At 30.8% G+C, this 27,971-nt stretch overlaps 1 protein-coding gene across 1 annotated transcript in view; it reads left to right on the top strand.

The window, feature by feature from the left end:
• LOC131675638 (phenoloxidase-activating factor 2-like) overlaps window positions 1-27,971 on the top strand; it is an 86,013-nt gene that overhangs the window by 20,812 nt on the left and 37,230 nt on the right. Inside the window, exon 2 of the mRNA XM_058954676.1 lies at window positions 586-751. Within this exon, the coding sequence (XP_058810659.1) occupies window positions 586-751 (166 nt within the window). The remainder of the gene's footprint in view (window positions 1-585; window positions 752-27,971) is intronic.

Genomic DNA, 27,971 nt, shown 5'->3' with positions numbered 1-27,971 from the left:
AAATGATCTGTTTGATAAGCTGGCAATTGTATACATAATTATTATGCTCATGAGCTATTGTAAAACGTGAAAATTGATATATAGATATATTGTGTCATATTTCCGGTGCTCAATAATTAATTCATGTGCACAATAATTATAGTGCACGATTGCCCGCTTGCCTTCTGTTTCAAGACTTTTTCAATTCTTATGATCTATAATTAAAACAGTTTTTGTAAATTTACTTCTTAATAAATCTAGTCAATGAATTAATCTTTCTTAATTTTATTACCAAACTAATTTTGAAATATAGAAAGCTTATTTGTCAAATCAATACATCACATCAATTTGAATATGCCTTAAATTCCATTTTATCACATCAATATTTTAAAATGTATAGAATGTCAATTGTTTTTAATAAATAAGGTATAACGAAAGTAATGGTTTTAAAGATGATATGACAAAGATTACAAATTTCATATAAATGCCAATTACTCATTATGACAGCTTCCAAATACAAATTTTTTAGTGCTGGCATTACTTTTAAAATAGATGATTATCTCATCCGTATATCCTAATATGGTAATTATATATTTATTATTTCAGCGTCAATTTAAGAAACAACCGGTGTGTGGACCTCAACATATTTGTTGCCATCGTAGCCAATTATACAATGGAACGAATAACCATGGGCAGTGTGGTGTGAGATATAGTCACGGTATTGCTGGACGTATTAAGACACCAACTTATATCAACGGGGATTCGGAATTCGGTAAGTTTATTTGCATATACTCGTATGAGTGTGTGTGTATGTACCCGTACGCGAGCGCGCGTGTGTTCTTAAGGGGTTTGCAAGGTGAAAAATGATTTACTTTTTAGCAAGTATTTTTATGTGATCGTTGAAACGGTTTTAACCTGAGTACTAACATGTTTGGGATTCTCCAACATGATCTATCAACCTTTTCAATCAATAATCTTTTCATTCTACGGATTTATTAAATCGCTCTCCAGATCCAAATCCCCTTGCGGCGTCTATCACCCATCAGAACCCCGGTTCAGAGAGGTCTGATCTGATCTTGAAGGATTTCTGTTCGAATGATATGTTTCATAATTATTTGTTTTTACTGTCTTTTAGATTACCGCATGCAATCTCAATCCCACCAAGCTACTGGATTTCGATGATTTTTTTTATTAAACTTTTTTCTTTTCGGAATATGCTTAACTATTGTTTGCTTAATTGTTACAGTAAATAAGTCATATTTTTATAAAGGATTGAGAGCGTCATATTCATAGTTTAAAAATTTATTATAATCATCATTAAGTTACTTATTAATTTTCTCCCAATTAGTGCGTTGTGACTGTATTTTGAAGGAAAATTTATTATAAATCGCTTTTTCAGTGTCATACTCGATATGAATTGTGAAATGATCAGAGCCACGTGAGTCATCAGAGACTTTGATCCTTAGAAGATACGCTATGTTATCCGTTGAGAAGATGAGATCAATATTGGACTTGTAGTTTGTAGCAAGATTGAAGTGCGTATAAGTGTCAGAATTGTATAAAAAAATTCGCTTTTTCAGTTTGTTTGAGTAGGCTTATCCCATCTGAGCCCGTATTGGCGCAATTCCATGCTTCGCTATGCGAATTGAAATCACCTAAGAAAATGTACCTATGTTTTAGTTTAGTGTTTATAACAATCAATAATAGCTAACGGGTCCTTTATATTAGTGATTTCGATTCCACATAACTGCGCAAAAGGATTATCATTCGATATATTTTTAATTTTAGAATAACAATAATTTTTACGAATCAAAAAGACTATTCCTCCACCACCCGAACGTATTCTGTCTTTGCGAAATGTATTGAATCCAGAAAATTGAAAATCAATGTTATCGTTAAGCCAAGACTCTACACAGATCAAAATGTCAAAATTTTGAATGATTTTTTGAATTTCTTCCATTTTATTACATACGCTTCTAGGGCTCCAATACAAATTCTCAATTGACTAGAATGAAAGTTATAATTTGTATTATAATTAGAGCTCATAGTCTAATTATATAAATAAAAAAAGTTCAAAAAATATAAATAAGTATTTACTAATTCTAGAGTAGATATATGCAATTATCGATCAGCTCAGTCGATTTTCTCTTCTATTTCTTTTTGACTTTCAGCTATTGTGTACGATGCCTCTTCATCGATGTTCATATCAGCGTCTATAATGCCCTCTTCCTGACACATAATTGCTTTAAGACTTTAGTGAATCTAGTTTTGAGAGTTCTTCCATTAATGATACACACACTAGAAGTATAATTGATAAAGTTTCTATTAATACAGCTGAATGCATGGCCATATCGGACGCTCTAGACATTGCCCTAAATAACAACGATCGTAACACCAATATTTTTACTGACTCGCTAAGTGTGGTATTAACTTTAAGTTATCCCAAAAATAAAGTCGATTGCAATTGCCACGTATTTGAAATACGTAATAAATATTGTCGATTTAAAAAAAATAGAACTAGTAATGTTGATATTACCATCTTTTGGATACCGGCTCATGTTGGGATAACGGGTAATGAAATAGCTGATCAACAGACTAAATTAGCCACAGGGCAGTGTCCTTCGACTAAAAGTATTCCATACACTGATTTCAAGGCAATGTTCAAAAATTTTCTGATTTTCAAAGAGTATTATTTTCAAAATTATTACTATCCATCTACTAAGCCTTGGTTTTTAAGGCAATCTTACAGCCTCAAATACATTATTACAGTTTGTAGATGCAGGAGCAACCACTATAATTCAAATGAATCCCTTTTCGAGCTGTGAGTGCCTATGCGAGGTATAGGATCTAAATCACCTTATATGGCAATGCCCATTGTATGAGGTGCAAAGGAAATGGTTGATAAGTGCCTTGGCTAAAAATAAACTGTACCCACCGTTCGACATTAAGGATGTTCGATGATCAGACGAAAGTTAAGAGAACTGTCTGATTTTTTTATATGTTATACTTAAAAGCATCATAGACTATCATGAATTTTTTAAATATTTTTTTCCGTTGAAATATTAAAGAAAAAAAATTCCAAAGTTCGTCGCTTATACATGAGCTCTTATGGGCGAAGAGATACTCATTATAATTCAGAAACTTTTCGTACTAATAGAGTTAAGAGACTTATATTAATTAGACTTATATTAATACTACTTATATTAATTTTTAGTAGAGTTTACAAGCAATCTTTTCGTGTATTTATATATATATATATATATATATATATATATATATATATATATATATACAGGGTAGCCCATTTTAAGTGATCCACTCAGATATCTAGATTGGAGTGAGTTTTATCGAAAAAAGTTTCAGACAAAAGTTACTCAACTTTGAGGGGGCCATGTTTCTATGACCTTGGATTTGACCTTGGAGGTCATGTTCAAGGTCATTTCAAGGTCAACTTTGTTTTTTTAAATAGAAACCCCCATTTTTGACCCCGGATTCGGAAAGAGCGGGAAATTTTACGTCCAAAACGGTATTTTTAAATTTTTTTTCATGGCCTTGAGAAGGTCGATTTAAGGTCAAATGCTTGAAAAACTGCATAAAAGCGTTTTTTTAATTTTTAAGATATCGAAAAATGACCTCTACAAAATTTGTTCAGAACAGAGTGGGCCACCCAATGCACCAAAAATCTTTGACCTTTAACCTCATTTTGAAGGTCATTTCAAGGTCGAAGTGTTTTTTGTAATGGAAACCCCTCTTTTTAACCCCGGATACGCACATAGCGCGAAATCCGACGTTTGGATAAGGTATTGTGTTGAGTTTCGCGCTATGTGCGAATCCGGGGTCAAAAAGAGGGGTTTCCATTACAAAAAACACTTCGACCTTGAAATGACCTTCAAAATGAGGTTAAAGGTCAAAGGTTTTTGGTGCATTGGGTGGCCCACTCTATTCTGAACAAATTTTGTAGAGGTCATTTTTCGATATCTTAAAAATTAAAAAAACGCTTTTAGGCAGTTTTTCAAGCATTTGACCTTAAATCGATCTTCTCTAGGCCATGAAAAAAAATTTAAAAATACCGTTTTGGACGTAAAATTTCCCGCTCTTTCCGAATCCGGGGTCAAAAATGGGGGTTCCTATTTAAAAAAACAAAGTTGACCTTGAAATGACCTTGAACATGACCTCCAAGGTCAAATCCAAGGTCATAGAAACATGGCCCCCTCAAAGTTGAGTAACTTTTGTCTGAAACTTTTTTCGATAAAACTCACTCCAATCTAGATATCTGAGTGGATCACTTAAAATGGGCCACCCTGTATATATATATATATATATATATAATTATATATATGTCATACCGTCCATTTTACAAAGATTTTGCAATATATAGTTGAACTTTCAAATGATTTTTTGAAACTGATGCAGGCTACGGAACAAATGTGGCAACGTCGCGGTCGCGTCAACGTGTCGCACGTCGCAGTCCAGCAGTAGACGTAACCGCGATAAACATGCATACGTTAAACAGAACCTCCAAAAACACTGCTGATAATATAAATGCTTAGCATTTTATTTTGATAAAAAAATTATTCAAAAGAGAAGATTATATTTAAATAATTTATTACTTTACTATCACATGTTTTTGTATCACATACAATAATAACATGTAAAGAGGAGCTCTAATTAAATTTACTATCACATATTATATCACATGATTTACATGCATTAGTAACAGTTGTTAACTACAACTTTTTAAGGAAATCCATTACTTTTTTTATCGGTTGCTGAGATTTCATAATAGTGGATCGACCATTGATTTTTCCTTGCAGTAATAATTCAGTTATGACTGGGCCTTCAGTTTTATATGTGTCTACAATAATGTTATAAGAAATTCCATTTGAGGCCAACTTTTTTGCCATAGATGCACTCAAGACATCTTTCATTGGTTCAAACGATGGCAAAATCTGTTTAATGGTTTTTGTATTTTCCATTGCATCCATTACTTGATAAATAGTTTTTGAAGCCTGCGTTAATTCTGCTAGATTAAAATTTTCAACGCATAGCTGCTCCAATAATGTCACATTAAATTGAGCATCGTGTGCTCCATCACATGCAAGACCTTGCTCCGCAGCAAGAGATGTGAGTTTGTATCTAGTTTTTTTTTTAGGATTTCATTTTGAACAAGTTTAAAGTATCACAGAAGCTGTAAATATACTCCTCATACACGTCAGATAAAGATAAGGTATTGATCATATTGAGCAACCTCGTTGAATCAAATTTGCAATTGTGAGCAACAAGCATGCATTTTTTTTTAAATAATTGAAAAAATTCAATCATTTTATTACTGGCTTCTTTTTTTGAAACTGTAGGAACTTCTTTGCCATGTTGGAACAGTTTTTTTCGTATTTTGCTGAACCTATTAATCTTAGATACTGATGGTTGGATTGACTGATTTGGGGTTACATAAATATTTAAAACATACTCATGGCATTTCATGCTTATTTGCAAAAAGTCACAATTATTTTTCAGGCTGCTAGTCTCCAAGTCAAAAAAAATTATCGCTAAATTTGGATTTTCATATTTGTACTGATGAGTCAAATCAAGAATCTGTATAGTATTGTAATGGGCAGGTTTCTTTTCATCAATAAGTGACATACCACTTTTATATGTGAGGGCTTCAGATTTTTCTTTTTGGTATCTCAGCTGTGCTTTTTTCATTTTATTATCCGATACTTTCTTTTTGAATTCTGGTTGACTACACATATACCTTCTTTTTATTTGCAACTTATCATGTTTATCTACATGGTGCTGTAATTTATTGTTATTATATTCAATATCCAAAACATCCATACATTTAGGCAAGTAATGTTTGCCGGTATTTTTTTGAGCTACAGTTGCACCAAATCTATAATCAGCAGATTCGGATGTGTTGAAAGAAAAACCTTTTGAACACATAGAGTGGTTCAGGCTTTCATTTGCCTAGCTACTAGCAGCACTAGCAAATTTATATCCGTCGTTACCTAATTCACAAAAATATGCTTTTAACGATTCATATAATTCAACATTCTTCAATATGATACCACCCGAATTTTCAGAATCACGCTTACACCATTCGCCACAATTTACATGATTGTCAAACAGATGTTCAGGTATGTTTAGCAAGTCTTTTTGGATTCCTGAAATGTCACCTTTGTTTTGATGAACTGCAAATGAAAAGCAACGCTGTATGTGCTTTATGATATCAGATGATAACTCTTTTTCTGGATCTACAAGTTTTTTTTCTTTGTCGTGTAACCAATTGCCTACATTTTTTGTAGAGTGATTCATATGAGCCTGCTTTATCACAGGGTAATTTGTAGCCGCTTGAATTGCAGAGATAGCAGAGCTGTCGTTATCTCCTATGAACACTCCAATTTGTATGTTTGCTTCCTTTAAAATATTACTTTGCGTTACCAGTTCAACAGCACCACTGGCTTCCATAGCTTTTGCACTACCCTTAAAATTCAATCAACAATCATGCTCTTTATGCCGCCCAGTAAGCAATTCAGAATCACACATTTTGCATTTTCTATTTCGCGTACAATAATCCAAAACTTTGCCAGTTTTCAATCCAATGAGAGCACAGTAGCCATTTAAACTATCGTACGTATAGCCATTTCCTCTTTGGCTCCATCCCATGTCATACGATGCAAAGACTCTCACAATAGTTTCTCCATTAGACTCTTCAGCATTTACAATTAAAAAACCTTCTTGCAAGTCTGGTGGTCTGGTAAAATATAAAACTGAATGTATACTTCATATCAACTGTCATATTAATCATTTTACAAAATTGTATTCATTTTTTTTTCATTTCTTTATTAATTGTGGTTACAGATTGAATAATGACCAAAAATCGTTCAAAAAACCAGGATAACAATAAAAGTAAGAATCTCAAGTAAAAATTAAATTAGATTACAATATATACAGCATACAAAATTTTATATTAGTAGAGTCAATAATCAATATAAATATTTTCAAAACACTAATTAAAAAAAATTCATTCAATATCCATTCACACTTACAAATACTTTTTCAACTCATTAATATTCTCAATAGTCAAGAATCGTTCCATAGCTGCAGTTTCTGAACAACTTTCTTTTGCAATGAATTCTATGACTGGTCCAATGATTCTTTCATGTGATTTGAAAAGTTGAGAATTTATGGAAGGTAGATCCATTACGGTAAATAATTCCTCCAGTTGGCTTTGACCAGTGCCAGTGTGTATAGCTCCTAAATTGAAATTGTGATTTTAAACTCTTATAATTCTGTATTAATTATGAAAATCATGATAACGTAAATTGTCAAATATTTTTACCTAATGCTACTTTGGTATTTATAGAGTAAACTTTTTTCCCAGTTGAAGGATTGCTGTATACTTTACTAGACTTTATTTTATTCATAAATAAACATTGCTGACATCTTATATGAAATTCGGAAGCAAGCCCCTTCTGGTTTTCATATTCAACATTAACCAAGTGTAATCCCTACTAAAAAAATCCTTTATGAATCTGCTCTGAAATCAGTTCTGATTTTTCTCTGATTATGTTCTGAATAAGTTCTGATAGTGTTCTGAAACTGCTCTGATGTTGTTCTGATTTTGTCCGAAATCGCAGCTCTGAATCAGAGCACAATCGGAGCAAAATCAGAGCAAAATCAGAGCAAAATCAGAGCACTATCGGAACTGATTCAGATTATAATTAGAGCTGAAAACAATATATGGAAACTATGAATAAGATATCCAATTTATTATTTATAAAATAAACAATTATTTATTATTATTTCCATTGTTGTTAATCCAATCAACATTTTTTATTAATCATTATTATGTTTGAAAGAAATAAGAAAAAATAATTTGGGTACGAAATAAAATACACATTTTTTTATTTTATAATTTTTCATCGTGTAGAGATTTATTTAAATATGTAGAAGAAGCATATGTAGAAAATATATTCATTTATAACATTTAAAAAACATTTTTAATATTTTATACATTGTTTGGTACGTAATATTTTCGACATGTACAATTTTTTTAAAGAAACCAAAAACATACATAGCATTTAACGCGGTGAGTACATATAATAAACATGATTGTACAAAATTTATTAAAACTAAATATTATTACAGTAACATTACGTTGAATAAGTGTATTTACATACTACCACAAATGTCAATAAAAACTTTCATGTTTGTGTTGAACGTAGTTCTAATATACAATAATATAAATAATAGATGATAATCGACGAAAAAACATATGCATAGTTAATCGCAAAGCAGTAAATTTTGATACATAATGAAAGTGTTACATAATACGATAATTCGCGATCTAAATAATACATTAATGGTATATTTTTGTTTCTTCATTTTCTTAAAAAAGTTACATTAATAATGAAGATCATTAGGCACTGCACTAAGATACATACCAGACGGCGTATTTACAAGTATAGCAATGCATATTATATGATTAGTTTCAATTACTTTTTCTGTTTTTTCAATATTAGTAATTTTCACAATGTTAAAACAATTCTCGAACGATATTTTTGTATGTATATGGTTATACAATGCAAATTCCATTTTTTTTTCCATCGACTACAAATTTTACCAATTTAATAAAATATCCATGTTTAGTCAACGCGAAACAGTTTTTCGAACGATTTGTTTTCAATTGGTCGGTCGTGAATACACAGTTGTTCTTAATCATTTTGTTAAAGGATTTCGTTTCATTTTCAGTGAGTTTGAGCATTTCAATTGTGGACTTGTCAGTAAAATTTGATTTACCGAAATACCTATTATCATTTACTGTAACAGAATTACCTGTACATTTATTGTTAAGTTTATTAACGAATTCTATCACTGGCGAATATTCATAATTTTTCAATACATGTTTTTCTAACTGTATAGCACTATTTTTATATTCAAGCCGTCGGCAAATTTGATTCAAAACTCCTTTAGCTGATTTAATCATGCGAATAATTTTTCCATTTCCAGATTCAAATGTGTATCCGCTACGTGCCCACAACGGACCCCAGTTTATCACACTCTGAACTATATGTAAAAGCTGGTGTACGTTGTAGGTCATGGCTGATTCACCATAATATTCTTCTGTTTTAGATACGAAGTCTTTCAATAATTTTTCCGCGCGTATCAAATTTAATAAAGTAATACGAGTACCGAGTAAGATATGAAGGGCTTCCACAAGTAGAGCCCAATGATGCGCATACTTTTTAAAATCGGGAATCGACTCTAATATCGGTAAGCTGAAAAATAAAAGCCAGTTTTCCCAGTCTCTTCCGTTCCAATGCTTTCGATCTGCTATAGGCCGTGTTAATCGAGCTACCTGTTTTGGAACTTGTATATTCAATAGCATAGAATCTATCAATTTTATTTTGTTTTTTATATAAAAAGGCTTACAGCTCTCTTCAAACCAATGATGTGAAAATTGTCGGCACATTCCTAAAATTATATGTAAAATATCGGGAACGAACCCTTCTACTAAATCAAAAAACGGCATATGAATTAGCGCCGACGTTTTTTTTACACCAAATACTGGTGCCTTTGTTGTTAATTTCTGCTCCATGTGAGCTAACATTCCATCGGAAGTTCGCTTTTCGGGCACGATATCAAACAGTGGATATTTTATAACTTTTTTTTTTCACTTTTTACTGATTTTCCGGGATGAAGGCACCAATTGCATCCAAACCGTCCATTAAACTGAATTAGGCCTTGCGCTGGGGCGCGAGCGATTGTATCGACACAGCAGCAAATTGGGTATATTTTTATGTTTTTCAAGATACCATTAATTTTACATGGAATGGTTCTTTCATTGATTTTATTAATATTTTGAACAAACGCTTTTAAAAATATTTCCATATTTGGCTTCGATCTACCGAACCAGAGGGCACAAGTAACGGGATTATCAAATCTTACTTGTTGCGGCAATTCGTTGGCAACTATTTGGATCGGCCAGATTGAATATGTGGAATAATCAAAAGGTGGTGACCCGTCGGTATTAAACGTACAAGTAAGAAATAAATCCCTTTCGCTCAAAGATAACGATTTGACGAATTCTTTGTATTTGATTCCGTCATATATATCACGGAAAACTTGCGATCGTTCGCTATTATTCACTATTGAAATGTAATACTCGCCATGTTTTTCAACTAGATTTTTTAATTCTTTATCTACATTTATAAGAACAAAAAAATTCTTTTCCTTGACGGATATGTTGTTGTTGCACTTTTTACATATAACCGTCTTCTCGTTCGGATAAAATTGACGGATATAAGCATCACATTCCACACAATAAGCATGATATTCTAAGCCGTCTTTAGACCGTAATAATTGATCAAGCCGGTAATGCGAATCGCGAAGAACGGGCGAGTTTACAAAATTATTTATCATTTTGCTCAAATCTTCAAGTGCCGAAATCGGCAAAAAATACTTTTCAGTAAACTTTACCATAGCAAACAAAATTTCGCTTTCAGTAACAACAAAACGTGCATTAATTACTTTATCTAGATTACCTTCACTTAATTTACTTTGAAGCTTAGAATCATCTTCTGGGGCTCCGCTTGACCAAAAATCTTCATATTCTGAATCATCGCTTTCGTTATCGTAACAATAAGTTTCCCCTACCCTATTAACCTGAAAAATAATTTGTTTGAAAAATTATTACAACTTAACAAGAAAAATCTTATTAAAAGTATGTGCACCTAGCTTTAACAATGAATGAATAAATTCCGTATTACATTGTATTGTATACAATAATGTAGAAATAATAGATAGAATCAAATAGTTATAGCCAACAACAAACATACTGATCAATAATTACTCACATCTTCTTCATTCCATCGCATAGCTGTAGAAAAAGGAGTTTCATAATTCTCAGTATCATATTCATCATCTACTAAATAATCTTTCAATAGACAATGCTCCTGGTCAAATTCCTGCAAAGTTTTGAGCATTTCTTCTTCCTTTGAGATTTGTTCACGTTTGTCCTTTGGTATAATAGGACTGCAGTGATTTGATTGACTACGATAATCAATTTTCCATTCAAAATGTTTTGCCAGTGAAGTGTTTGCCACAGGATTGATAATGTTATAAAATTCCTGTAATAGAAATAAAATATATAATAATTACAGTAGTAAATACAATAAAATCATATAATATTAATTATGTTATAACACAACATAATTGACATAGTATAATATTTTAATAGGTTATTACGAACAAGTTACATAAATAGTTCTATAAACACCTTTTCATCGTCGATACTCATATCGCTGTCAGAAATTTCATATTTGTGCTGATGTTTTGTAGATCTCGAAGGACTTATTCCTTTTTCTATGTATATTTTATACCTGCCTCTTTTCTTGCGCCTCGTTGTTTGCTTGCTTTGTCTTCTCTTACCATTCATTTTATTTATTTTATAAGTACAACTCTCCTTTATCAAAATATTACAAATTACTAAACATAGATAACCTGAAAACAGGAAATATAGTAATAAATATCACAGGAAATGTATTAATTAATCTATTAGAACATAATTTTTACATGACTTACCATTACGTTTCCATGAATGAAAGGCTTATTCGATATTGATTTGCAACCATATAAAGAATATAAGTAACAGGTACTTCAGTTTCCTACAGCGATTCTACATGTTTCATCTTAATTATTTAGTCCCTCTTTTTTTACATTTAGTGTAACGCACAGAGTTGTACTGCATTAATAAACCACAGTAGATGGTTCAATTTTCTGTGTCCATCTGCAATTAATAAATTACATTCAAAATTCAAGATCAATATGAATAGGTACAATATAGATAAAAAGTATCTTATGAATGTTTTACTCTTGCCAAAACATGAATTAGAAAGAACTTTTTACATGACAATCATAAATACTTGGAGACAGGAATTACGAAAGAGTTCTAATATTGATAACAAGGTTACTTGCTACAAAATTAACGTAGAATCTAATAAAAAGAATTTAATGTAGCAGTTAACAATACTTTTTTCTCCTGTTGTATAAGACAACAGTCATCATTTTCATTTTTTATAAAGCAAAAACGTGTATAAAGTTATATCTTACCTGGTTGATTATTTCAATAATAGCAATGCCATTGTAAACGATTTTATTTTATTTTGTTTTTACTTCAAACCGTTCCAACATCATTTTGTGTACAAAACAAAAACTTAACAAATGTGACATGTGACTGTGATGTATCAGCGTTAGTTTCGTTCCACCATCTTGCTTTACACACATATGCACGTATCCTCTCACGCGCGTCGGCACTCGGCTAAACAACAGCTTATTTTGTAGTGGGAGCCTTGTAACCATTTTCACGGCGCAACAGCGACAACGACAAAATTGACGTTGTCTCTGCGCTTGTGATTAGCCAACTGTTTTGAAATCAACCAATCACAGGCATCATTCTGGTTCAAACGGACTGCACACTCGCTCAGTTTATGTGCATTCGGGTCTCAAGAATAAATGCTGCTGAACGCTGTGTACACACGCGGTGTTTGCCTTTGCTTGTGTGACTTTCTTAAAATGCGTAAAGTTTTGATCGAGTGCATTATTGCTTTTTACTTCCAGAAAGACAATTAATAAATATATGACTGTGCATCTCAATTTATGCTTGGAGTATATTGCTACACAATTGACTAAATAAAGGATCAACATTCATTATCATGTAAGTAGAATAATCAGCAGTTGAAAACAATTCTTCCTTTTGATAAATTTTATCTATAAATAAGCATTAATTTATAATATACTGATGTTCAGTATCTGCCATAATGAAATTCACTACAAAATATCAAATTTGACATTTACAGTGGTATAATTGACCACAGCAAAATGTATATCTTCATTGCTTGACATGAGGTTTTTAATTTTCATATATTTTTCAGTGAAAATTATTATAAAGATCATACGATGTGACTCGAGATGCTACCAAGTCGAGGGACTGAGTGCAATTGTTGCAAAATTTGGAAGAAGAACTGTTTCAACAAATAGAATAAGGTTAGAATACAGCTTCATTTTTTTATTGAATTTGGTAAAAAATCATAATGATATTTAAATAATTTATAACAAGATTATTCAAATATAATATTTACTTATTTCAATACAAATGTTATCTGTAATGTACGTATATTCATATACCTTGTATAGTCAGATACTTGGCTTTGCAAGTAAATTTTTTATCGAGCAAAAAAAAAATATAAGATCTTTAATGATAATAAAATCAAAATAAATTGTGAAGAAGTAAAGTAAGATAGGCTTAAAGTCTGTCTAGCATGGTAGATTTTTTTAAAAGAAGTATTCACTAATATATTATTTTTTCAACAGAATTTATATTTTATAGAATTATTAATAATGGCTGAAATCATACATGCTTGTGTATTTAACATCGAGTCAGAGGAATTGGAGATTGCAAAAATCAGTGATATTAAGCATTTTACACCAAAGACTTACAGAGATTTTGATGTCTACACACCGTATATTATACAAAAAGGCAGAAAAATTGATGAAGTAGAGATTGTTGCTGTTGGAGGTACTCGATTCATGTTTTGTTTACATGTATTTAAGTTAATATACTAAACTTGTACATTGTTTTTTTCAGATTATAAAATGATGAATGTTATTATGAATGTGACTGCTGGTTCTAAACTAACTCATGCTGTGGTACAATGGATGTATAACCAAACGTTTGAAGTTATCAAAATCTGTGATATTGAAGAATTTAAATCTTTTGTGCCCTTATACCCTACGAGATTTGATTGTTCAAAATCGTATCATGTGAAATGTAGCAACAATAATTCTAGCAATAATAATTCTTTTGAGGAAGTGTACATACAGGCGTTTGGTGGTAAATATTTTACATTCTACATTTCAATATTTTTTAGCTTCATAAACTAAGCTTATATAATACTTGAAATATTGACTGCTGTTTGGCACTCTTCTCAACATTTAAAAATTTTGTAAATTTCGTTTTTATCACGATTTTATAATTTTTGTAGATGAAGGCGAGATGGAGAGTCTGTATAGATCATTATTAGAGTCTCCCACACATGCCGTAATAAGATACATCGATACTGGGAGCATTGTTATTTTACCGTTGAATGATGTTGTAAATAACCTATGGCCCTTTAATCACTCACTGGATTTTGACCAATACGCTATTTACGAATCTTACGATTCTGAGGGACTGTTAAGAGATATACAAATTTTTGCAGTAGGACGTATGTATATTTATATGTTCAATTCAAGAAATTTTTTTTTATTTTTCAATTTGATAGTTTTGTTTATTTTTCAATTTGATGAGAACATTTATTCATCAATTAATACTAACTTATATTTTTATAGTGTTAGATAATTGCAACCATTTGCTGCAACAGTTTCTGAATATGACTCATGCTCTTGTCAGGGATATTCGACATGAGAAACAATTGATTGTGCAAGTCGATCAGATTAGTGAATTCTTAGAATCTCCTCCAGAAAAAGAGGAAGACTTTGAACCAAAGAAACCATACACATTAATTGATCAACGTAACCATAAACGAACCGCCATTGAAATTTATGCAATTGGTCGTATGTATGCATTTCTTAAACATGAATTTTCGCATGATGGTATTTTATAATTCGTATTTATGAATTTTTCAGATGAAAAAACACTGATTTTTGAATGTCTACATAAATCCAAACGTTTTAATAAAACTAAATTTAATAATAGTGATTTGGAATCGAAAGAATCAACTTTACAAAACAGGAATAGTTCTCTGCATGGTGATAAGACCACCAATAAAAAGCAGGTACGTTTAATTACAACAGTAAGTTTTTTTCAATAATAGCTGACCTGTTAACGATGATGACTACATTGATTTTTTTTCTAGTCTTCTACAAATCGGAAAATTGTTAAAACTGCTCAAACTCGTAAACCTTTGGTTAAGCGGATTGACATTCTAAAAAAGAATAACACGCTAATTTTCAGCGTTGACAATGATGACACACAAAATTCTGAAATAGTTAATAACGATTCTGGCTATAATGGTGGGAGTGACATTGGTGAATCTGACAATGAAGGTGATAATGAATTGGATGAAGACACGGAAGCATTAAGAGCTCGAATCCAAAATGCACAAAAAAGTAATCAGAATAAATATATACCGGTGTCACCCAAACGTGCTCCTACAGTTTCTTGCTCGACTATTAGAAAAAATTTATTTGATATTGGTAATGTTGATTGCAATATGGAAACAATATATGCACATTGTATTTTTTATTTCTAGTAATAATTAAATTATTACAGACGAACGAGAACCAAGTCATACTCACAAGCCCAAAATGAACAACAGCCGAATGGTAGGACGAAAATTTTCACATCAGTTTGCCAATGGACAAAACCAAGGAACCAGGACGCAATCACGAAAGAATCGCTTCTCCTTGAAACGAAAATATCCCGTGAATCGAGACAGACATCGAGTTCGGCGACCAGATGAAGAGGAATTTTACAGTAATTATTGGTCTGATTCTGACATAGGAGAAACAGAATTAAAAGTATTTGAAGAGTGGTCAGATTGTGACGAGGACGACAATGTAAGTGTGACAAAAATTATATTTCTACGTAATTTGAAATGAGGATATTCCTGTGTTTAGTCTTGTTTTATAATAATGTAAATACTTTTTACAGGTAACTGAAATGATCCACATTGGGTGGAATCATTCAATTGCCCGAAAGTCTTGGAGGAATATTAAAAAATCGAAAAATCCAAGTCTCTTTGCAAAAAATTTATCTCGAGCTCTTTGGGGAGAGGAAATTATAGATAAGGCCATTGAAGTGAAGGATAATTTCATGAAATCTGTCACCGGTAGAAAAAGAACGCCAGTGACTCCCACGAAAATGAAATCTATTTATCGTAAGTATTTTCCAATATTTTAAACTGAATTACACAATTATTTCACAAAAGTCTACCTGGCTTCTATTGTACATAATTTTTTTTACTTGTAGAATGTTTAAAATATTGGATTTTAATTTTCCATGAAGATTGGTTGTACGAGCGAGATTTGGAGGGCATACTGCATAGCTTAGACCATTACATGGGGGAAGAAATTCAGTATCAAATTCGCCAATACGAGGAGCGGAATCAACTAAACAGAAAAGAAAAAAAAAAGAGAAAGACTTGGCAGGATGTTTAATTGATTTTTTTTATGCTTAATAAGAATTCGAAAAAATCCAGTCTTCTATTTTACAGAGAGCATGGTAAAGTTTATTTTTTTTAGTTTTTGCCAGTTAAACATTATTTATTTATTTATTTATTTCATCAACAAAACGGACAGTACGTCCAATTACAGTTATTGTAGTAATCTAAGTCTTGAATATAAATATTTAAATAAATTTCTACACGATGGAAAATAAAATAATGTGTATTTTATTTCGTACCCAAATTATTTTTTCTTATTTTTTTCAAACATAATAATGTATAATAAAAAATGTTGATTGGATTAACAACAATGGAAATAATAATAAATAATTGTTTATTTTATAAATAATAAATTGGATACCTTATTCATAGTTTCCAAATATTGTTTTCAGCTCTGATTATGATCTGAATCAGTTCTGATAGTGCTCTGATTTTGCTCTGATTTTGCTCCGATTGTGCTCTGATTCAGAGCTGCGATTTCGGACAAAATCAGAACAACATCAGAGCAGTTTCAGAACACTATCAGAACTTATTCAGAACATAATCAGAGAAAAATCAGAACTGATTTCAGAGCAGATTCATAAAGGATTTTTTTAGTAGGGATGCTTCTTTGCAAGATGTACAGTACATTTGCTGAGTCATATAAAAATAGTCAATAATTCTGCTTCCTTCGACACGAGATCGTGATGCTGCTTCTTCCTCTTTAGCTTTTTCTTTTTCTTTTTTCAACTTGGTTAATCGATTTAAAGCGTTTCCGATCTTTTTGTGATTGCTTGATACACCCTGCGCGTGACAAATCTTCCTCTCCACTTATACACTTTTTCCTTCGGCATTTTTCAATAAAAAAATAAACAACAGTAGTATGTGACGAATCTAGGTATTTGAGTATAAGATAGGTTATGTCAGGTCAGAAGCCGTGTTTGACCACACCACTTGCCTCATACGTTTTGATAGATAGGTTGACAACTTCACAAACGGAAAATTCAAATGAGAGCGATGTTGCCACATTTCACGTAAAGATTCTAGTACTAATTTTTGCTCATAAAAATTCTTAATCTTATAAAAAATCAGTTTCGCACGATAAAAAAATTATTTGTAGATACTTTTATTACAATATTTCATGTATAGGTATGAAAACAAAAAATTTAAACACAAAAGTATTTCATTATCTTAAGTTGTCAATACTTGCTCTCTCCTATGTTAAAGCATAGGGTACCCCTCTGCCTCTTCACCCCCCCGCATGACACCGTCGAACATCCTTAAGGCATTCCTAAGCTTGCCAGACATTAATGTGATGCGTATAGTTCTTAAGTTCACCAACAAATTTAATATAAAACTCTAGTATGTATAATGTGTACGTATAGTTGTCTAGACATACGTACTTCTTGAATTATTTTTTTTAAATTTATTTTCTTCTTTCTATTATTGTCTTCCTTTTCTTTTACTGATGCTAAATGACCTTGTAAAAAGAGTTAATAAAGCTTGTAATTAAAAAAAATATATCCCAGTATGCTTGTCATCCTTTGAGAAAGGTCTGCATCAGTCACTATATGCAGATTCATTTTTCAATATAATGTGCTCATAATCTTGTTCACTATACTAATGATGCTTCATTTAGTAGTAGATCAATTCCGTAGACCGATCTATTTCTATTCTACCGTCTTCAGTAATTATTACTGGTTGCCAGTCTGTAAGATAATTATATAATATTTTTAATAGATAGTTGAGCACCTTATTTACTCTTTTTCGAGAAATCAAGAGATCAATGATAGGTTAAGAATATGAGCTCGTAAGCTGTAAGTTCCGAGAATTGTTATCCAGTTAGGTGGTTGGTAACAAATAAACTTGCCATTATTTTGAACGATCCGAATCGTTACTCAAAGTGGCGACCATTTTGTTACCGGTACTTGTCACAATGTACTATAGAAAACCATCATTTAAAAAAATACTATTTGCGACTTAGAGAATTTTTCGAAATTATTTTGTTTCAAAATTAAATAGATCTATATTTACTATAACCTTCGTAATATTACACAACAAATGTTGATAGATCGTCAAAAAAGCTTTAATTTTTTTTTATATTCTTTATTCTTTCCTCTGTTGTGTAATATTAGAAATTAAAATCAATGGTGTGAGGAATATCCCAAAAATAAATCACAACTACAAAACTTTCAAACTAATTCAACGTTTCGCTATTTTGTTCATGGCCTCTTCAGAAATACTTTATTAAAAAATTATACAAAATTAATTAATACATTCAAATTATTAAATATCAAACAATAAATTACGAATATTTGCACTCACAATTTCAAAATGCTTTCTAAACATTATCAAAATGAATTTTCTTTCATTATAGTCAATTACGTGTATCACGATGCATGATTTAGAAAGGACTGAAATATAATTCGTAATGCCGTCAAAATTTCAAGTTAACCCATTAATACCCAAGCCGAATCTGGGAGATAGCCTTGAAATAACTATTGAGTTCATGTTATAGCTCAAAAATAATTTATACGTGTTTTTTCTTTTTGCATTTCCAATTGTTTATAAAAAGTTATTTAAAGAAATTAACCAAAGTTTTAGTTTTTTGAAAAAATATTTACGGCATTCGGTTCTATGGGAAAAACCAAGGCGAAAACCTCTGTAGCGTTTTTTTGTTAGACTCGATTTTGTTGATGTAATTTCGTTATAAACAATTTGAAACTGAGAAGTGATGCTGACCTCGTTGTATCCCAAGCCGAATCTAGTCGAGATAGCCTTGAAATAACTATTGGGTTCATGTTATAGCTCAAAAATAATTTACACGTGTTTTTTCTTTTTGCATTTCCAATTGTTTATAAAAAGTTATTTAAAGAAATTGACAAAAGTTTTAGTTTTTTTAAAAACTATTTACGGCAATCGATTCTACGGGAAAAACCAAGGCGAAAACCTCTGTAAGATTTTCTTGTCAGACTCGATTTTGTTGGTGTATATTCGTTATAAACAATTTGAAACTGAGAAGTGATGCTGACAAAAACCTCTAACATTATTTTTTTCGACCCAACTGTTTTTGTTAATCATTATGGGTAAAAGAACTACTTTCTTCAAAACAGATCCTTAAAAACAATTACGAATGATTTTCTCTGTGAGTTTTGCAAAAATAAATATCATATTTTGAACAACAATATTCAGTCAATACTGAACAATTTTCGTTGTCATACTTTCTACGTTTCCCAACCTTTATCTGATGTTCCTCTGTCGGAGTTTCAACTTTTTTCTGTCGTTTGGGTCGATGAGTATTTTCGAGTTTTTGAATATAATATTCACAAACTTCCTCCACAATATCTTTTGAACCTTTCTTCTCATCTGGATGGAGTTTATTGAAAATAACAGTAGCATTAGCTAATGAAGCTTGAATAAGTCTCATGAAGAGACACCACGTCCATTTTTTGCTTCGGATTGTAGGCATAAGTGCATTACAATGCTGGTCGTGTAAGTCTACTCCACCCATGTGGCTATTATACATTGAGAAAGCTTGAGGAAAGAGAATTTTTTGTTTAGTTTTATCATGCCATCTTTTTATTTCAACTTTCGGTTAATCTCCGTATTTAGTTGAGAGAACTGATACGGATTTTGAGTCCATCACCGTTATGTAATTCAGTTTTGAATTGGCTTCATGAACTGAGATAGTGGTTCCTCTATCAGCTTTCTTTGACATATCGATTTTTGCTTTGACGCGATTTTGACGAACAGTTCCTGTAGCCGATAATCCAATATTTCTTAAGTGAATCATGAGATCTGGAGATGTAAAGAAGTTATCAAAAAACAAATGATATTTTGCCAGATTTTAATTTTTAACCGTCTCCAGGAACCTTTGAAGTAATTTGATAACTACTCTCGATCCCAAACAAACAGAAGCTAAAGGATTTTCAGATTCAGTACCAAACTTGCCTGTATATATATCTAAATCATAAATATATCCATCTGAAGAATATAGTGCCCATAGCTTTATCCCAAATCTTATAGGTTTGTTCCTAATGCATTGCTTGATGCTGAATCTTCCAAAATATTTGACCATAACTTCGTCAATTGACAAATTATAATCAAAAAATCCATATCTCATACAATTTTCCCTAAATAATTCAAATAAATATCTAACTTTACAGACTTTATCTTTTTCATCTTTGTCTTGAAGTTTATAAAACCTAATGTTTTTTTTTTATTTTTACACATTTTTCCCTTGGCATAAGTTCTTTTATTATTGGACACTGCAAAAGTCATTTGTTGGACCAATAGTCAGACTGCTTTTTCCTAGAATTGACTATAGTAATCATAATGATCACGATGAATCGGTCTAAATCATCATTGGTCAATTCAAAGTCGTTTTCGGAAGTAGCTTCTTTAATAAAGTTTTTCATTGATTGAGAAAAAAAGAGTCCAAACAATTCCAAAGAACTTTTTGAGTAAAATAATGAAATAGATGAAAGATCATAGTCATCATCTGGAAGATCGTCATAATTCAAAGCATTATCACGTCAATCATACTATGATTCGGTTCTAGTAACTTCTGGTCACTAGTATAAGAACTCTTTATATGTTCATACGATCCTGTAGGAAGCGGCCGAAGTGAAGTATATTCTTCTTCTTCATTACTTGAACCTTCATATGAGCTCTCATGCTCTGTTGGAAGAAATGCAATATCAACATGATGGTCACCATCTATATCATCACCGTCAACCATCTCATTCAAATCAGCAATTCTTCTCCTCGTCATGGTATTATAGTTTAATATTGAAGTATATAAAAAGAACAAAATCAGTAATTTATTCAATATAATAGAATGGTCTTCTATTTCACTGAGTGACAAGCTATCGTCGAAATAGTATATGACACCGAACTATTTAGTCGATTTACATTTGAAATGAAGATAGGAATGAAAATTAGAAAGAATTATAAAATTATGAGGAATTTCTACTGATGGTGTGATTATTTCAGTACAACCGTAGAAAATTTTTTTCAAGTTATTTTTAGTTGACATTCGGTTCGTAAAATTCAAACGATGGAAACTGCTTTATGATTTCTAATTACAATTGTATGATAAAAGGCTAAAGAGGTTTTCGCCTTGCCGTAAATAGTTTTTCAAAAAACTAAAACTTTGGTCAATTTCTTTAAATAACTTTTTATAAACAATTGGAAATGCAAAAAGAAAAAACACGTGTAAATTATTTTTGAGCTATAACATGAACTCAATAGTTATTTCAAGGCTATCTCTACCAGATTCGGCTTGGGTATTAATAGGTTAATCCGATTATGAACAAGGCTACTATTTACCAGATGTGCCCAATAAAATTTTATAAATGACCAAATTTTTCTTAATGAATTTTATCGGTTTAGACTATTTAAAATTGTATTAATTCTCGAATATTGCTTACTGAGAAAATATGTATCTTCTTTCCTGTTGATTGTGTCACTGTGACTATTAATGTGTAACATTTCAGATATTAATCTTTTTTTATAATTACTTTCTCTGTCTAGGATTATTGTATTATTCTAATCAAAACTGTGATCCGGATTTTTGGAAATATGTAATGGAACTGGTAAAATATTAGTTCCTATTGATTTTTTATGTTCATTTATTCTAGTTTTTAAACTACGTTTTGTTTCACCTATGTATATAGCAGGACATGACTTACAGTTAAATTTGTATACGATACCTGTTTCATCCCATTTACAACTATTATCTTTGTCTAATTTTTTGATATTATTTAATTTGTGACTAACCGTAGACACACATTTAATATTAAATTTTGTAAACTATTACTACATTTGTAAAAAAAGTCATGAATAAACGAAATTGGTAAAATTATATTTCGGTCACATTCATTCTTATTGAAACAATTAGGTGTCATAGTATTTCTCTGTTTATATCTATGTTGTCTGAGTCTATTATTATCAATCTGTGTAGATATAAAGTTGTCACGTCGATACAAAAGAAAAAGTACGTGACGAATTATGATAAGTAAATAATGGGTTATGGTAAAAAACCGGGTATCGGTAATTTATTATAGTTTCCTATCGGAAACATTTGTAAATCTATCTAGCAGGATAGATTAGTCTAAGCACGTTCTCCATAATATTTCCGCGAATATATTACTCACCGCATATTAATTCGGCGAAAACACAGGAAGGGGCACATCAGTCTATGGTATAAAAGGCTAGATCGGGATCCGCGACGTGAGTTCAGAGCAGTTCAGTTCGCACAGTATACGTTTCGCGCAGTACTAATTGAGTTATTTTTAAAAGTCTCGGTATTCGGCTACTCAGAACCGGGATTATACTCTGTTAAGTATTATAAACTTGTCTTTAAATAATAAATCTGAAATCAAGCGCAAACACCTAAGACTGTTTTTAAAAACCTTTTCTGAAATCCAATCCTAACAAGGTAAGAAACTATGTTATCTACCTAAACACGTTACATATAATGAAGGCGCTATCGCTTTAACCAACCCCTGCTTAACTCCTGACTAAGATCCAACTTTTACCAACGCGACAGTATTTTATACATTATTACGTCTAGCAGTAACATCTCCTCGCTTAGACATAACAAAGTATTCCGGGTAATTGTTTTCTTTTAGTATGTCCGTGATCAATTTTAAATTAATATTATGAAAGGACTGATCAGATAAATAAATTGCCATGTCAACTAAATTGCAAATTATATTTCTCTTTTGTTGGATCGTATTGTTGAAATAATAATTTAATAATTGATTAGAAGTTAAAGGCTTCTGATACCAATTTGTGATGATCCGATTATTACTATTATGAAGCATCACATCAAAAAATTTTGTACCATTACATTCTATTTCGTGTGTAAAGCTTGAATGTTCATTATAATTATTAAATGTATCTAAAACTATTTGAATATGATCTTTGACACATAATATAGTATCGTCTACATATCGACGATAAAATATCGGAATACAATTAAATTTTTTTTTAAATTGATAAAAATTTGCTAAAAAATAAAAGAGTTACAAGTTGTTACAGTTTTCAGCCTGTTGTTCAATTATTTATTTATCTGGTGAAAGAATAAAAAAAGCGATCAAAAGCGCAAAGTTAGAGTATTTTTGTAGTCCATGCATTTTATAAAATTTGTAATGGAATATAAACGTAACTTATAATTTTTCTAATTATTCGGCGCAGTGGAGTGGTGCAGGAAGTCTCCCGTTCATTTCTATCTTATAAAATTTTGTCAACCAAAGCGTATAGTGGACTTTTCTTGCGATCAAAATATAATATTTATTTCAATTTTCTTAAGTACTCACTGAAAAGAATGTAATTCATTGTTGTCGCTATAAAAATGTTATTACTAAAGCCGATATGATAATAAAGTGTTACTTATTTAACCTTTCATTTATAATAAAAACTAACTGGGAATATATCGCTCGCTGGTGCTCGCTCGATTCAATTTTTAATTATTTTCTTTTAAAAGTATATTGTAAGGATTCGTTTTCGAATGAAATTGACTAAATATTAGTGAAATAATATCTAAATTAGATTTTCTTCTTATTAGTTGAAAATATTTTTTATAATAATGTAAGACAAAAATCTGACGTAACATTTTAATTATAAATATTATATTTATTATAAAATCTTATGAGTGAAAATATGAAACGGAAAAATATCTTCCTAGCGGCTTTTAATTGATTTTGCTACGAAATTTCTTGAAATAACTTAAAAAATACATTAAAAAATCTATAATTATAAGAAGGCATGTTTTATCGTATAGAAATATTCATTATTTTTATTTCACTTCTCATTTCAAATATTTATTTTCCAATAACACGTGTATGTTAAGTACTTTATTCTTGATCACTTTTTATATAAAATGCATGTTTTACGCTCGAATTTTATGAGAATTGTAAAAATATAAGTAATGAGAAACCCTACATATTAAATATAAATACATTTGAGCCAAAAATTGAATGCAAAAAACTGCACTATTCAAAACAATAAAAAATTAAACGTAACAAAATGTCCTTTGAAAAAAAATATCATCGAAATAACAAAATTAACCTCAAAGATAACGTGATTCGAAAAAGAGAAAATCGTAAAAACAATAAAATGAACCGTGAAAAAGAAGCTTTACACAAAAGAATCGCTAGTCAAAAAAACAAAAGTAATCTTGAAAATGAAGGAAATCGAAAGAGGGAAGCTCGTAAAATTAACAAAATTAAACGTAAAAAAAGATTCCATATGTAAGAGAATGGTTCACTTAAAAATGAAAATCAACCTTGAAAATGATGCGAATCGAAAAAGGCAAGATCGTAAAAGTAACAAAATCAATTTTGATAACAAATATTTTACGTAAGCAAAATGTTCGTGAAAAAAATATAAAATACAATTATAAGAAATATAGGATACACATGAAGCTAGACAGCTTCATAATAGCTGAAAATCGAAATAAGGATTATTCTGAAACAGGAAACTTACATTTTGAAAATTTGAAAGTTAAAAACATTACGAATAAAAAACATAAAATGTTGAATGACAATGAAATGAAAGATGATGAATTAAAAAGAAATTTGCGAAAACGAAAGTAGGAAAGTTAATCCATAATATCCAAAGTATCCAAAAGGATTAAAAAATTTGGCGATTAGGAAATTAAATGATAGTAGTAAGTTTCGGAGAAATATCGGATTATATAATATTTCTTAGCTTTTACGCGCTTTAGAGCTAATTTTGATAGATTTTTTTGAAACTGGTCCTCAAGTTATTCGAATTTATAGTCAAATATATCATAACGTATACGCATTATTATTACATTTAAATGTAAACGTATTACAAAAGTATGGACAGTTATATATGTTAAGCAATGAAATGGCTACAACTGAACGTAAAAGCTTAGAAAATAACTATAATATTAAATCGGAATTATTAAAAAAGGTAGATAATATAATATGGAAAAATAATACTTACGCTAAGGTATATAAAATGATGTACAAGGTAGAACAATGAATATTAAAGAGAGATTATAAAAGCAGTATTCCTCAGAGAACTATTACAATGTCTAATTAACGACATGAGAAATTAGATAAGAATAGATATAATGAAGCTGCTTGCAATAAAGTTACAATGATTTTTGTTGGTGAAAACGGACAAGCTCCCAATGAATCGATATTTCGTAGTACATTCGAGATACGATAAACCTATCAGTATTTCTTCTATTAGCAGACATACTGACCGATGATCTATCCGCTTATATATTCTAACGAAAGATATAGATAGATACTATGTATGAAGGCTAGTATTAGGAAAAGTTAGTTAAATTTGGAAAAATTAGTCACCAAGCAACCTTTGATGCATTCGTAAAAGTGGCATGATAATCATATTTCTTTTATTATACTCAAACTTGTTCTTCAATCTTCAATAGTTTTGCATGCTATATTGGTTTCCTTGAAGAATTTTATATCTACAACGTCGTATACTAAAAGAATATATATGGGCAAATCCCAGAAACTTTTGATTTTTGTGTTACTCGCTTCTACAGCTGTGTAGATATGAGTTTGGCCAAGTTGTGATGGCTTAAATTGAAAGGTCTGCAATGTATGTACCACGAAAAAAATTATTATCAGTTCAATATTATTTTCATATGCAATTCTGAAGGTCAAAAAGTCAAAAAGTCGGAATATTGATGAATTTGGCATGTTACTTTGCAAAAAAAAAATTTCGAACTGCTGTAAAATGTGGAGCATTGTTTGAATTCTTATGAAACTTTCAGGAGTTGTTCTATTTACGATGCCCTTAAAGAAACATCTTCATTTTTTCACGTGCCCATAATAAAAAACAAATGGGAGTCGCGACATGTTTTGTTACTAGTTTTTTGGTAAATTTGATTATTGTCAATTTTCGCTTATATAGGTTGGATCATTCAATGAATCACAATATAACCAATTTCTATGTTTAATTGGCGCTAAAGCGAAGCTATTTATGTACCAACAATGTATGTGCTCGCTAAAACGAGCTTTCAAATCGATGTCAAAGACCAAAATATCTCGCGAAACTTTTTTCCAGTTCAAGTAACACAAAAATAATAATATATTAAAACCATCAATAATCACTGTGCTCTATTTAATATCACCAATGGAAGTTCATAACAAAATGCTAGCTTGATTAAACTTTTTATTGAAAGGATAGAGCTATTATAAATTTTAATGTAAAAAATCATAAGTATCAAATTTTTTATATTAGCAATTTGAACATTGTAGATTAATTTTTCATGTTTTAATTGTCTATATTTTATGTTCTGTAATGAAAAGTAAGTATAAATAATCAAATTAATAAATTATACATGAATCAATAAAAATTTCATTTTTGTATTGTTGAAATATTATGTTCACGTCGATGACAAGACTATTCTATTTAAAAGTTTAGTAGATTCGAATTTGTGAATATAGTCTGTTTATCAACACAAATTTTTTTTTTTTGAAGGGGTGGAAAAAAAGTGTGCTTGTGTCTATAAGTATGTATTATATATGGAGAAAGACAGAGATATATGGAAAATTTTAGTTATTATTATATTGTTAATAAAAAAAGGGTTGCAGCTGGTGGAGCATTCTACAAAAAATAAAGCACAGCTTTTCTATCAATTCTTACACTAATTTCTATGGTGCTGAACAAATTTCATAAGTGTGTTCCAAAAATTGGCCTTTTGTACTTTTTTTGACGAAAAATCAAAAGTTTCTGGGATTTGCCCATATGTTAGTTTGCACCTGCAATGAATTAAAGAACGATATGAAATCACTTACACAGCCCTACAAAAATACCTTAAATTTTTGCACAAGCAAACCGTACATGGTTTCCCGAAGAATTTTTGGCGTTACAAAAGTATTCTATCAAAATGTAGAAGTATTTAAAGATATGGTAATAAGAAAAGGTACTTTAAAAAATAGTACTGTTCGTACGCACGTCATTGAATTTCAAAAACGTGGACTTCCATATATGCACATGCAAAACTGGCGGGAAATCGCACGTAGCCGTAAGACCGTTGCAAGTTGAAGAAGACAAAGGTTATCAAGCCTATCGTCTCGTACAGTTTTTGAATACACTAATTCACATTTAATTTCATATCACACATACACATGCACACACGCACACAGGCACACATAAAACACACTATACACACAAATTGATAATCACCGTCGTAGACAGAAAAGGGATTCACAATGAATCGGTAGTTAGTTTCACTTTTCAAGTGATATTCGCGCGTTTGCTAATGTAGCAGATTTTAGTACAGAGGTGCGCGGAGGAGCTCTACATTCTAGAGACTATAATAGTCTATTAATTGCCCGCGCTTATCGATACGAATAGCTGGTCAAGATCGCAGTCGGTTCGCTGCAAGGCGTCCTCACGAGGCTCAGTTTGTGCTTCATAAATTTTCATTCAAGTTAAATTGTTTATATACAAATGCAATTAGATAAAACAGATTTGCGATTCAACTTCAATAATTGATAAAATATACTAAGCTATAATACAAGACGAAACCTTATATACTATATAATATAGTAGTAGTAATGTATATATATTGTAACGGGGTTGCTACCGTTTAATTATTTTTATTCGGGCGATCGCGTAGATAGATGCGCGTAATCACCTATATCAAATAAGAAAGTCGGAGAGCAAGAGGGAACGGGTGTAGTCAACCAACAAATCTACGGGAGTGGAATCAATACGGAATAAACACGTCGAAAGTACTGGTTAATATCACGAAAGAAAACTCTTTATTTTCCT

The sequence above is a fragment of the Phymastichus coffea genome, unplaced genomic scaffold, assembly GCF_024137745.1.
Source record: "Phymastichus coffea isolate CEN01 unplaced genomic scaffold, Cenicafe_Pcof_1.1 PCOF00027, whole genome shotgun sequence".
Taxonomy (NCBI): domain Eukaryota; kingdom Metazoa; phylum Arthropoda; class Insecta; order Hymenoptera; family Eulophidae; genus Phymastichus; species Phymastichus coffea.
Note: the sequence above shows the minus strand (reverse complement) of the source record. Positions and strands in the feature narration are given on the sequence as shown.